This window comes from Peromyscus leucopus, chromosome 3, assembly GCF_004664715.2.
Source record: "Peromyscus leucopus breed LL Stock chromosome 3, UCI_PerLeu_2.1, whole genome shotgun sequence".
Taxonomy (NCBI): Eukaryota; Metazoa; Chordata; class Mammalia; order Rodentia; family Cricetidae; genus Peromyscus; species Peromyscus leucopus.
The window spans coordinates 9,053,179-9,067,714 of NC_051065.1; the positions used below are offsets into that span (position 1 = coordinate 9,053,179).

General features: G+C 39.8%; 1 protein-coding gene across 5 annotated transcripts in view; it reads left to right on the forward strand.

The window, feature by feature from the left end:
- Positions 1-8,263, forward strand: part of Cttnbp2 (cortactin binding protein 2) — a 157,614-nt gene extending 149,351 nt beyond the window's left edge. For all 5 annotated transcript variants that reach the window (XM_037203500.1, XM_028871749.2, XM_037203502.1 and 2 more), the window contains 2 exons: positions 506-604; positions 7,296-8,263. In XM_037203500.1, coding sequence (XP_037059395.1) covers positions 506-604; positions 7,296-7,541 — 345 coding nt within the window. In that variant the 3' untranslated portion in view covers positions 7,542-8,263. The remainder of the gene's footprint in view (positions 1-505; positions 605-7,295) is intronic.
- The last annotated feature ends 6,273 nt before the right edge of the window (positions 8,264-14,536 follow it).

Consider the following 14,536-nt stretch of genomic DNA (forward strand, 5'->3'; position numbering starts at 1 on the left):
CACTCCGGGATCGGCAGTGCGTTTAATCATGCCTCCTCCATAAACACGTTTCCTCAGAAAGGAGCAAAGGTAGTCACAATGTGCCCAGGTTCCAGTGAAAGACTCAGCTATTTTAGCTGAACAGTTGAACTCTATAGGAAAAAGCAAAAGTTACTGCCTTTCTTGACCTTGCTAGAAATGAACTGAAATTCTTATCTCCTGGAAAAATGAGGTAATGATTCAAATAATTTTTTCTACATTTTTAACTTGCCAAGTTGGCTATTTTTTCTCCAGAAAGTTCTTCTCTTCATGTAAGAGATGTTTTTTTAATAGATTCTTTGTCTTTAATATAAAATTTGTCTTTTGAACAAGACAGAGTCTGGAGGCATCTTCTCTAGAGGTTCTCAAGGTTAGGGGAGTGGGTGGCTGCTCTTCGGTGGCTTTTCCATGTGACATTTAGCTGTGCTGCAGGGGAGCTGGTGTGTAACAGTGGGGGCCTGACTTGGTAAGTGGTGTGTGTTTGCAGATCGCTGACTCCAGGGATGACTTGAGGAAGTTTGATAGTTCAAGAGCCAACCCTGGGTCTTCAGCTCCTGTTAATCTGAGGATGCCAGTGCCACAGAAGGTAACAGTTTTTCTCCCCCAGAGGAGAGGGAAGGGGGCTTTTTATGGAACTCACTTCTCAACTCAGCTCTGTAATTTACTTTGAAAGGAGAAGTACTAAAAAGTGTACATGACTCAATTAAGACTTCAAAATTCTTCAGGTAATATGCTGACCTAAGTATTTTTCTTTCCATTTGATATTTTGAAATTTTGTTTCTTTTAAGGTCCTTTGTTTCCTTTTTGATTCAACACATGGCATAAGATTTCTTGCATGTGGTGAATCTTGAGTTAAATATAACAAGGACTGAACTGATAACCTAAAGATCTAAGATGCTTAAAAAAGTGTCTTGCGGGGCGGTGGTGGTGCACGCCTTTAATCCCAGCACTCGGGAGGCAGAGGCAGGCAGATCTCTGTGAGTTCGAGGCCAGCCTGGGCTACCAAGTGAGTTCCAGGAAAGGTGCAAAGCTACACAGAGAAACCCTGGCTTGAAAAACCAAAAAAAAAAAAAAAAAAAAAAAAAAAAAGTGTCTTATTTCCTTTGAGTTTTAGTGAGAGACAGTCTTTCAAAATCAAGTCAGAAAGGAGACAGAAGAGCCAAGCTTCAAATGGGTTCTGTTAACCCATGCAAGAGATGGTACCGCATGATTTTCTGGGGGACAGGAACAATGGATGCAGTCCTGCCCATCTATCACTTTGTGAGGATGCATAGGACCTAGAAACGCTTGGTAATACGTGGTTTGTTCAACAAGCCCTGTGGAACTGCCATCCCATTCTCACATGGACTTGCACAATGGCTTACAAAGGCCTGTGAGTGTGCAGACGGTGGGGTAGAGAGAGCAGGATTATAGAGTTTCCATCGCATAACTATTTTTTTTTGTGTGTGTGATTTTTCAAGACAGGGTTTCTCTGTGTAGCTTTGAGGCTTTCCTGGAACTCACTCTGTAGCCCAGGCTGACCTTGAACTCACAAAGATCCGCTTGTCTCTCCCTCCTGAGTGCTGGGATTAAAGGCGTGCGCCACACCACCCGGCAAGGAATAACTATTAAATAACTAATCTTTAGCTGGTTATCTGGCTTCTTCTGCCCCCATTGTTTCATTAGATGCCAGTTCTGGTTAGTGGTGTCTGTATTAGAAGGAGGGAAGGGAGCTGAAGTCCCGAATAAAATATACACCATGCTGAAGACCTCTCCCTGTACCAAGAAGAGTTTGGATGTATGGCACAGTCCTTGTGTCATTACTGGGCATTTGGGTCTGAAAGTGTTTTGTTCATAATTATTCTCCTGCCATCTTTAGAACTTAAAGTCACTGTGTATGTGTGATAGTTTCTCTGAGCTTTGGTTGATCCTCTAGAACCATTCCGTAGGATTCCTTGTATAGCACAGAGGAAGGTGCCGTGAGGATTTTGAGAAAGAATAATGAGCAGTGTTCCTCTAGCACCAAGTCATTCTATGTATGAAAATATTGTTATCTGACAGCTGGGGTTATAGACCATTGGTAGAGTGCTTTCCTAGCATATATAAGTTTTTAGGTTCAAATTCCTGCACTGAAAAAAGTATTTGTTAGAGAATGTTGCTTTTTGTTTAAATGTTTACTGAATCAGCCACAGGCAGATAGGCCAGCTTTATTTTAGAAGGGAGCCCTAAGAGACAAAAGTGTCCTTTATCCAGATCTATGTGGTGGTTTAAATGTGTACTTGGCTGTGGGTTTTAGGATAGCTGCATCCAATCTCTTCCTTTTTGGAGTGAAGTCACTTGGGGGGACTCTTCTCATCTAGAAGATGCTTTTCTCAGGAACTGCCAGCAGAGGGCAAAGTAGCACAGCTGTCTGGAAGCTGGCAGAGTCCTTCCTTTTCTATCCTATTTACAACTCCCCTGGCATTTCTTGGTGCCATGCCCAGTTTCTCCTCTTATCAGGAAAGAACTCCCTTGAGAGGTGAGAGCACTCTGGATTAACTGAAATTACTTTCTCCTCCATGGCCAGAAGGCACACTCCATCAAGAGCCCTCTCGCCTTGGCCCAGTGTAACTCCTTTCTGCTCTGACAGTGAGGGGCTGTAACTGTCTCTTGACACAGCAGAAGTAAATCCTCAATAGAAATGACAAATATAATGAATATTTTCCTCTTACCTAAATGATGGAAACGCAGACTGATCTTTGGAAAGCAAAAGTCTTCGTCTTTGGTGGCATAATGGCATCTACTTGAAGGTTTTGGTAATCTGTACTTCCTGAACTCTGCCCTCTAAATGTTCTGGTGTAATTAAACTGGGGTACAGCTGGGACCCTGGATTCACATGTGTAGCCAGGCATAATATCCAGTGCTCCAAAAAGTAGCTCTCCATCTTTACTTCCTTCACACTTTCTTATTCCCAAATATATTTTTAGAGAGGCTAATACACTTCATCTAACTTTTCTACCTACAAGTTGTGTTCTCCTCCTGGTGGCCTTTCCCTCTCCCTCCCACCCCTTCACCCTGGAAACAACCCTGTATGCTGGAGGCAACACATCCATCTGCCCACAGTTTTCTCCTCTTCCTACCTTTAACATCATGTCTTCTTAGTGTGTAGAAAATGCTTAGTGTTGAATGGATGGCCTGCTCGGATTTAAAAAGAGTTTGCTAGGGTTAAATATTTAAAACAACTTTGGGAAAATAAATTAGAGTTTTTGTTAGAGGATTAAATGGAGAACTTAGGAGTTTGAGGCCAAGAAGGATTAAACAATCCTTAAGGCTCCTGCTCAAAGATCTTTGGGAAAGATAACCTTAAAACCTACAGTTGGCTGCCAAGGTGTTGGGAACATCTTTCCTTACTATCCATAGGCATATTTTCTGTTTTGCATACTCATACCTTAAATTTCTGTGACCCACTCTAAGCCCAAGTGAACCTCCATGTACTTAAGCCCCCTCTTTATACCTCCAGAAACTGTCCCAGCCTGGATACCCCCAACACACATTTTGCTGTTATGGGAGAATTGTTAGGAATGTGTGTAGCCATTCTGCTTGTCCTCATGGTGCATATCGAAGGACAGGCTTAAAGAGAACACACCACATTGTCTCCTTTCTGGCTTTGGGCCTTGGTGTTATCCCAGTGCTTTACCAGAGATAATTCAGAAAAAAAAAAAATGGTGAGATTACAGTCTTCATTCTATATTATAGCTGGGTGCTGTTCTGATGACTTTTTAACACATTCCCCCTCTTTTTGTTATGCCAGGGAGGGAATCCAGGCCCTCCCCCATGCTAGACAGTGGTGTACCACTAAGTAACATATGGAGTCTACTGTATTTTAGACCAAATTATCACATAAGGTTAGTCCACAACTTATAATCGTCTCAACTTCACTTAGTTTAGCATCAACATGGAAACACCCCTCTGTTGTGTCTGTGAGAGTGTTTCTAGGAAGGTTTAACTGAAGAGAGAAAGAAGACACACACAGGAGGTGGATGACTACCACCCCACTGACCAAGGCTCTGGCCTGAGTAAGGTAGAGAGAGTGATCACAGAACCAGATTCCTCTCTCTCTCTACTTCCTGACTCTGCGTCTCTTCAACTCTGAGCCATACGCATTTTTCCTCCCAGAATTTGCTTGGAATTTATCACAGCAACCAGAAAAGTAACTAATGCCCCTTACTAGGGCAGTGATTAAGCTACATGAAGCTAAGCTATGGTGTCTCTACTGTGATTTCACAGTCATATCTCAGCACATGATTCTCAACATTCAATCCCCAGCCAACTGGGCTGGATTAGTTCTCTTTTGTGTAACTCTGACCAAATCCCTAAGAAGAATAATGTAAGGGAGGGAATACTTGTCTCATGGTTTCAGGGGTTTTAATTCGGGATCACTTGGCCCATGCACTTAAGCAGAACATCATGGCTGGAGGAGCGTGTGGCTGAGAACTGTTTACTTCCTTTGTACACAGGAAGGAAAGAGTGAGACAGAAGGTTGGCAAGGACAAGAAACTCTAAGGACACACTCCTATTGGCCTAATTTTTGCTGCCTAAACCCTGCTTCTTGAAGTTCCTAGAACTTCTCCCAAGCAGTACAGAACCCAGCATTCAATTCACAAGCTTATGGAAGGATGTCTGATACTCAAACAATAATGTAAATTCTTATGTCTCGCAACTTGTCATCATTAACAGTTTTTCAAAGAAAACCAACCATGCTATGAAGATGGTGTTTGTCTTTCATTTTCTACTGTGCTGTTAGCATGCTGTGAGCTGCAAGAGAGCACAGACTGGGGTGTGTAGCTCAGCCCTCTTCCCAGGCTCACTTGCAGGCCATTGGTCCTCCTAAAACAACAGAATGCAAATGTTTAATGATTCCCTAAAGAGCAAATGTGTCTGAAAGAAAGCTCTTTCTTTCCCAGGCCACATGCAGCCTTGCCTTCTTTCCCCTACAGATGCATGTGCCTTAGACCTTATATCGCCCCCTCCCTGCTTTTCATTCATTAGCAAAGTGTTGAAAGCTCCAGAAAGGGTAGGTCACAGTTGCTTGCAGCTGGCTTAGCATTTTGACTTAGCTGGCTCTGAAGTTCTGGCACCCGCAGATTTCACTTCAGTGATTTAGAGGTGGTTCAGTGGTCATATGGGGGAATTATTAGGACTTTAATAAAGCAAAAATGGGAGGAAAAGGAGATTTGAGATGGACTTAAGGAAGGGCTTTTAGTGACAAACCTAAGATAAACCTAAGAAGTTGGGACTTTAATTACACACACACACACACACACACACACACACACGTTTCTTTTCTCCACCGATACTGCCATAATATCATAATTATTTACTGATTTTTGCAGGCAACATTACATTAGATAGAAGAGAGAAAAGCAGATATAAAAAATGACTGACAACTGACTCCCACTCAGTTGAAAGAACAGTATTAACCTGTAATATACCAAAGGAGACACCTTAGGAAGATTAAATTTCAAGTGCCGGTAAAGGAGCAAGGTTAGTTATGTTGATTTGGTGGCTCGAAATGCAGTCCTCAAGCAGAACTGAGAGCTCTAGTCTGGAGCTAACTAATTAGTGTCGGTGCCAACAGAATGGGCAGTCAAGGAAAGATCACCAACTGCGTGACTAGGGAAGGCTCAGAGCAGTGCCACCACTGAGCTCAATGCCGAAGAATGAGGGAAGTTTTTAACTTTGGCTGCCCTTCACACACGTGGGAGGTGTTTTAAAGCCATGTACCCATGCCCCACCTAAGTCCACTTAAATCTGAATCTTGGGAGATCAGCAGTCAGCACTGCCCAGCTGATTCCAGCATTGGGGCCAACCTCAAGAACCACTGATTTCAGCCTTTGAGAGTATACTATGTCCAGTTAAAGGCAAACTGCTGCTTTCCACTCCCAGTCGCCTTAATTTGACCTATTAAATTCTAGTTTTAAATCTTTCGATGATTGCACTGCTGTCTGGTTGCATTATTACTATCAAAACGATGTTCACTGTCTCAGAGCTTTGCACGATTCAATACAATACAGGCCAAAGGACCTTGAATGAAAGTGGGGGTGCATTGAGGAATTTCCAACTTCCTCCTCTGACTGTACAGATACTCTCAGCCATCTAGCCATCATATTCCTTATGGGAACGTGGGAAATGTTGACCAGTAATTGTAGTGGCTCTGCAACACTAACAAATTAGAGTAGACTATCACCATGTATAGAAGATTTTGAGCCACCTTGTCACAGAATTGCTAAGCAGGGGCCTTACTTTAACAGAATTTACACTCCAGTAGAGCAGGGTGGTTTTCGTATGTTCTTTGTTGTGTTCTTTACAACCAGGACAATTTATCTTCTAGTAAAGGCCTAAATCCTATTTTTTTTATATAAGAAAATGTGACTTAACCAAGGTAACATAATATGAAGATCTGTCTATGAAGTCCTTGGTTGGTGTGTTAGCCTTTTGTTACTCTAATGAATTCTTAAGAGAAATTATTGAAAAGGGTGAAAAACATATTTTGGCTCATGATTTCAGTGTTTATAGTCTATGGTTTGCTGGTTCTGTTGTTTTTAGACCTGTGGTGAAACAGAAGACTATGATAGTCAAGAAGTCCAGAAAGAGACAGAGGCTCCGAGATACCTAGAACCTACATGTAGAAGGAGAAAACAGACTCCTACAAGTTCTCTGACCTCTACTCACATGCTATGATACACTCACATGCACATATACCTGTAAATAAAAATTTTAAAGATATACCATCATTAAAGACACACATGCAATTACCTAATCTCTCCAATGAGGCTCTGCCTACAGTTCACATCACTTCCTAATAATTCCATCAAATTACAAGCCCAGTGAACTGATTAAGTCAGAATGTTTGTGATCCAGTACCTTTCAATGATTGGCTCCATCAGCTGGGAATCAAGCCTTCAACACATGAGCCTTTGGAGGGGATAAGGTAGACTATAACAACTGGGCTTGTTCAGTTTGATGTTCTCAGGCCTAAAGTTCTCTGCAATTCCTATTGATACAGAGACTTAGATTCTTTACCACCTGCCTCCCTGATGGCTGCATTTATTTAAGAATGCAGTGATGCTTGGAAGCAAGTCTCATGAAAATCAAGTAGAAAGGCTACAGTAGTCAGTTGGTAGCTTCTCCCCACACAAATGTACCATTTGGAATGGGAAACTCCCGCAGGTTTGCTTAGACACCAAGGGCAGAGGAATGGGGACTGACAACTTCAGTGGGCAATGCCAATGAACCTGTTGGTTTCTCCTCTCTTGTAGGAAGCCAGTCCTCTCAGCAGCCATCAAACCACTGAATGCAGCAACAGTAAATCAAAGACTGAGTTGGGTGTCTCAAGAGTTAAGTCTTTTCTTCCTGTTCCTAGAAGTAAAGCCACCCAGTGTTCCCAGAACACCAAGAGAAGCAGCAGCAGCAGTAATACAAGGCAACTAGAAATCAATAACAACTCCAAAGAAGAGAATTGGAACTTAGACAAACACGAACAAGTAGAAAAACCTAACAAATAGGCCTGCCTACAACAACATGATCACCTTAACTTCTTTTGTATTTTTCATGCAGAAACCAAGGATAAGAAGATGTAAATACCTTCCAATGAATAAAAACATTTTCCTGTAATATAAAGGATGAGTGCGGGACCACTATTCAATTTTTTGTAAAGAATGTATTTATAACTAACTTTTTTTTTCTGTTAATTCTGTAGAACTAAACTTCGATCCCGTGAAGTTATGGCAACTTTCCAAGTAGTTTTATAATAGAAACATTGCTTTAGTTTTAATCAAGATGTTCAGGGGTATTAAAACAGAAATGTCTGTGTACTGTATATTGCTATCTGTACATATGTACATATATGTATATTTATAGATGTTGCATACACATGTACAAGGTTGGCTTAGATAAAATGTACCATTTGGAATGGAGATGTTAATTGTATGTTCGCCTGATGGGGAATGACTTGAACGGGGCAATAACAAAACATTTCTAAACCGTTATTTTCCATTAAAAGCCATATGAAGTATTTTGCCTGTTAAAATTCTAGTTTTACATTTTGGATCTTTTAGTGGTTACATTGCCATCTGGTTGCATCATGTATATATATTTACGCTTCTGAGTTTGCATTATGACTTGTAAAATATGAAATTATAATGCAATAAAAGTGTTATCTTTCTTACAAAACTTTTGTACCTAAGTGGATATAAAAGTTACCTACATAAATATGTCAATAAATGAATTTGGAGTTAACTTCTTCAATATATTTCTAATAGCACATTGATTTAAAAAAAAAACTAATATTTTCTAGAAGTGTGTCTTCTAAAACTAATGGTGAAATTACTTATCCAATTCACAGTTAAGATACTTTGACACCAAATAAAATTTTGAATTAGTGAAATGATTTTGCTGTATTTTCTTATCTTTAGCTCTACTTGGTTACTTATACAACATGTTTGTGTTCCATGTAGGAATATCCATAAAACTTTTCCTGCATGCTGCTATATCACTAGCAAGCCCCATACCAGCTTACCCTTCAAATAGAGTAGTAGATATTTGGCTGAAATAAAAGCAAACACATAGAGCTCCAACTATCAAAAAGTATAATTTTCAAATACAGCATCATTTACTCATCTTAGGGTACTGCAAGCCCTTTGAGGAGTCAGGGTCAGTATTTACATTAAACACACATACATGGACACTGTTTTAAACTTGACAAAAATATCTACAAATCTTAGGGGACAGTGGGCAACAGTTGTATCATGTAAGTGAAGTAGAAGGCCTTTCCATTAGAAATTAACTAGAGTTCAACACGTGTCAGTATTCTTCTGGGGGTTTCTCTCCACTAGGCAGTCTTGGGGGTATACAATGCCAACCTCACATACATAGAAAAGTGCAGGGGACAGAGAACTGGAGCAAAGGGCAAAGAGTTGGAGAAAAGAGACTGGGAAGTAAGCCTAGACTTGAGCATGGTGACTATGTTGAAGTGGACTTATATGTCGCATGCCAGGTAGTATTTGATACAAGTGTTTTCATAAAAGGGTGCTAATCTTGGGAGGAGGACAACATAATCAAAGACAAAAGGTTAGAAAACAAAATCAGATTTGAGAAATGCTTAGGTGACTTGGAGCAACTGATCCATGATGCTTTGTTTTGTCAAATTCAATGTGTACTTTTCATAACTGGATGGCAGACAGCATGATCTCTAAAAAGAACATTGAGATCAAGGGCTTTCAAAGTATAAGTAGACACCTAATGATAAGTCATGATATTTAAAAATCACAACTCATTTAAAAAAACAGAACATGATAGAATTGAAAATGTCAAGGTCATCACAATAAAAGAACTGTGAAGCATTTCTCCAATATGTGGCTTATGAATGCATATCCATGTAAATTAAATTATAACCATGGGTCATGGCCCTAAGTCTTTAAATGTCAATAGGATATAATAGAACATGATGGAGCCTAAATTTAAGAGAGTGTGTGACCAGCCAGATATAGATATAATGATAAATGACTTTGTGGCTGAATTAAGCACTGCTGTGTATTAAAAGCTGCTGTGGTAGACAACAGGTTATGTAACCTCTAACAAAACAAGGATCACAATGCCCATAACCACTGAACATTACATCGGAGCACAGTAAAGCATTTTTGATGGCCTCTTTCATAAAATAAGTATTGAGTCAATGTCTCAGAGCTTAGCTGGATTTGGTAACTAATGTGTACATAATTTCAGCACAGGGGAGGCTAAAACAGATCACCATGAGTTTGAGGGCATCCCAGAGTGACATTTTTTCAGAACTTTTTGTGGCATTATATATACATATACATATATATGTATATATATATATATATATATAAAGCAAAAAATATGAAGGAAAAAAGAAGGCTGTATATTGAAATTGTGGAGTTCTGCCTCATGTTCAGTGATGGACATACTGTCAAGACAGTCTTCACAGAGACAGCAGACTAACGCTCTTCTTTAGGTCAAATAGACCTAACAGACACAGAGAAAGAATATTGTGTCTCACAAAAAAAAAAAAAAAAAAAAAAAAAAATCTCCAGGATAGATCACCGTTAAGCCACAAGTTGTTATGGGAGAAAATTTAAATCATCCCAAATATTGTTGCAACCCAATGACATGAAACTAGAAATAGTAGTAAAAGACAATTTAAAAGAACAAGCCTCAGAAATACATATTAATTAACATTCCTGAACAACCAATGGATTAATGAAACTAAAAGAGAAGTGGGAAAATGAAAATAGAAAAAAACAACATGTCAAGATGTGGGGCACAAACAGTTCAGAAAGACAGCTTATAGCAAGTACAGCTCCTTAAAGAAAGGTCTGAAGGCCGGGCATGTGGCATACAACTATAATGCCTGAACTTGGGATAATCGTGAGATTTAGGCCATTTGATTAAAAGAAATAAAGAAAACCGCCCAACCTAACACCTGAAGGAGCAGTGTAGAAACCAGCAGAACAAATTTTCAACAAACCAGTCCAGAGTTAGTAGAAGGGTAGAAAGAAGAAAATGCAATAATGATCAGAGCAAGTATTTAAAAAGCAACCTTTATGGCATTCCTACATTTTCCACGAATGTAACAGTTCAGATATAAGTACTGGCAGCCACATGACAAGCCTTGCATCTTTTTTTTTTAATATAGTTTATGGCTGTAACTCTCAAATTGCTGTTGATCATTTTATATTAAATACAGGTCTAAAAGAGCTTTAAAATTTGTGGATACATGTTAATATAAGATATGAGCACAAAGTCAAAAAATGAAGCTTTAGAGTAAGAAACACATCATGAACTAGTTACTAAATTTATGTCAGGGGAACATCCAAAAGGTGCTTGAAATTCAGAGACTGTTGCTTGACCCAGAACCATTTTCTTACTTATTTATTGTTTTCTTTTTTCTTTTCATTTTTCTTTATTAAGAAATTTTCTACTCACTCTACATACCACCCACAGATCCCACCTCCTCCCTCCTTCCACCCCCCAGCCCTCTCTCCCAAGCCACTCCACATCCCCACATCCCCCAAATCGATGTCTCCCATGGGAAGTCAGCAGAGCCTGGCACATTGAGCCTAGGCAAATCCAAGCCCCTCCCCACTGCACCAAGGCTGTGCAAGGCATCACACCACAGGCACCAGATTGCCAAAGCCTGCCCAGGCACGAGAGACAGATCCCCATCCCCCTGCCTGGGATCCCCCAAACAGTTCAAGCCAAACAGCTGTCTTCTGTATCCAGAGGGCCTAGTACAGTCCTGTGGGGGCTCCACAGCCACCAGTCCACAGTTCATGGACTTCCACTAGTGTGGCCGGTCATCTCTGCACGTCCTCCCATCATGATCTTGACGTCCCTCGCCTTCAGTATCTCTCCTCTCTCTCATCAATTGGATTCCTGGAGCTCAGCCTGGTGTCTGGCCATGGATCTCTGCATCTGCTTCCATCAGTCACTGGACAAAGGCTCTATGATGACAATTAGGGTATTTGCTAGACCGGTCACCAGAGTAGACCAATCACCAGAGTAGACCAGTCCAGGTACCATCTGGACCACTGCCAGCACTCCAAGATGGGGTTATCCTTATGGATTCCTGAGAGCCTCTCCAGCACCCTGCCTCTTCCTATTCCCATCTTTAAACTTCAGTTCTCTGAAACAATGACCAGAAACCAGTGACTACAAAACACGCTTGCGATTTTTCACTTTCATTTGAACTTAAAGGCAAGTTTCTCCAGAAGAGGCCAATACATTTTATAGTTGCATGTGTAAATAAGGAAATAGATTTTACTGTACCTGGTTACTAGTGAAAGTTGCTAATTTGGATGGTCAGTTTTACACAAATGGAGTATTTCTGTGCAGTTGACTAGCCCTAGTCTCTATTTACTCATTTATTCTTAAGGACAATGATCCATCACAGAAAATGTACCTCTGAAGTCACATCATCATTTCATTTCTGATTTCCATTCCCCTGCAAGGTCAGTTTTTCCTCAAAAAAAAAAAAAATCTGACTGGTTCCAATAGACTGAACTAGTGAATAGATAGCTTCTGATAATCTGATTTTGATTAAATCAAATAAACGTGAGTTGTGGACAAAAGATGCTTGCTGAGGGCTGAGAAGACATGGTACAGAAGGCAGAGACGGAGTCTACAGCTGTGTGACATATCTAACCTACTTTTAATGATGAGGAATTGTGAGTCCAGACTCTTACCACCAAGCTAACACAATGACTTCTAACTTCTCTGGGTTCTCCAGTGCTAAGAGAAGTCAACAATGCATTTTCACAGGACAACAGACTCTAGAAGTTGCCCTTACTCCTTATTCCTAGCAATATGAAGGCAATCAACTAGACAAACAGAAAAGGTCATTTAGAGTGCATTTAAAGGTAATAAAGAATTTATTTCTCCTGAGGTAATTCAGGTATTTACATCGATTCACAGTGGCTTTGAATCTTATTGTTCACTCATTAAAGCACTATGGGGTCAGGAGCGGAGAACAAAGCATTGAGACTCACCAGGCTCCTCCAATCTTGACTTTACAGCAAAGCAGTAAGGAAAGATTATTTGCTATTATGTATGTTTTATAAAGGAAATCCGAGCAGTGGGGTGGAGCCCGTAAAGATCATGGAGAGGGAATTGCTTTAGGGTAGGAAAGGTCTCCGGGGACCTGACATTCATTCTGACATCTGGAAGATGCAGTAGATGAAGGCACATTTGCCTTAAGAAAAGGTACAGCGTCAACTGTTGTTCATATGCAAAAACAAATGAGCCTATATTACATGTAAAAACTACTTCATGGCAAAAGAATAAATCAACAGAGTAAAGACATAACTTACACAATGGAAGAGAATCTTCATGAGTCATACATTTAATGATATCCAAAATACATAAGGCACTCAATAGCAAGAAAAAAAATAGCCAAATTAAAAATGTGGGAAAGGGCCCAAATAAGGGTTTTGAAAAAAAATGTATACAGCCATATGGAGGAAAACACTCAATACTTCCACTCTTTAATGAAATGCAAATTAAGCTACAATGAAATGTTAACTTACACTGTTTAGAACAGCTGTTATCAAGAAAGCAAGAGATATCAAATGTTGAAGAGATCATGGGGGAAGAAAAGAATCCTTGCACACTGTTGGAAGTGCAACACACTGAAAACTATGCTCTTTGGTTTATGGCCATTATGGAAAAACACTGTGGAAGCGCCTTACATTTAATGTACAGGGTGTTAGAAGATGGCGTGGTGGGTTAGGACTGCTTCCTGAAAAAGTGAGAAGATCTGAGTTCAAATTCCCAGTGAGAGAAAAGTTGCATATCCCTGTAACCACACTGTTGGAGAATAGAGACATATTGCATAAGTGTGTTGGATTCCCAGCCTAGCTGAAATGCCAAGCTTCAGGTTAGTGAGTTACTCCAAAAATAAGGTAGCGAGTGATAGAGGAAGACACTTGATGTACCCTTTTGACCTCTGCATGTTCACATAGGCACGTACACAAAATTTGAAAATACAGATTTTACATTATCCAGAAATGCCACTCCAAGGAAAGGATATCCATTTTCTGAAGAGATAATCTGCTCACTGTAGCATTACTTGTAATAGATAAAATCTGAAATCAACCTAATTATCAACTAGTAAGTGGATAAAGAAAACATGGGACAAATATGCAATGGCAGCTGAGCCAGTCTTTAAAGAAAATGAGGTCCTGTCATTCAAGACGACATGAATGATTAGAGGATGTTAGGTTAAGTGGATAGAAGCCAAATACAAGAAGATAAGTGCATTGTATGTGCTCAGTTCCATGTGGAATGGAATGTTATAAAACAAATAAAAGGAGCACATAAAAGCCGAGAGCGGAGCGTGTTTGGGAAGAGGCCGGTCAAAGGGCTGAAACATTTCAATTAGGAAGAATTAGTTCAGGAGACTTTTTGTACAGCATGGTGTCAGTAGGTAGTAATAATGAATTCTATCATTGAAAAATATCCTCGAATCTTGGATTTAAAGAAATCCTAGCCACAATCCAAATTAAATCAATTTCTTTAAAGAAGAAAGAAAGAAAGAAAGAAGGAAGGAAGGAAGGAAGGAAGGAAGGAAGGAAGGAAGGAAGGAAGGAAGGAAAGAAAGAAAGAAAGAAAGAAAGAAAGAAAGAAAGAAAGAAAGAAAGAAAGAAAGAAAGAAAGAAAGAAAGAAAGAAACCAACAACTTCACAAAGACATGATGTCTCTTTTTAAGTAGGAAATGGTGGAGCATCTGCTTGACTCTCTGAACTGGAGACATCAGGCACCTAAGTCCCTCTGACTTAGAACTGGATTTCTTTCTTTTTCTTTCTTTCTTTTCTTTTCTTTCTTTCTTTCTTTCTTTCTTTCTTTCTTTCTTTCTTTCTTTCTTTCTTTCTCTCTCTCTCTCTTTCTTTCTCTCTTTCTTTCTTTCTCTCTTTCTTTTTTTTCTGTACTGATCATTCATACTGATTTCTGCACTTACACTGGGGTTTTCTTTTTTTTATTTAAA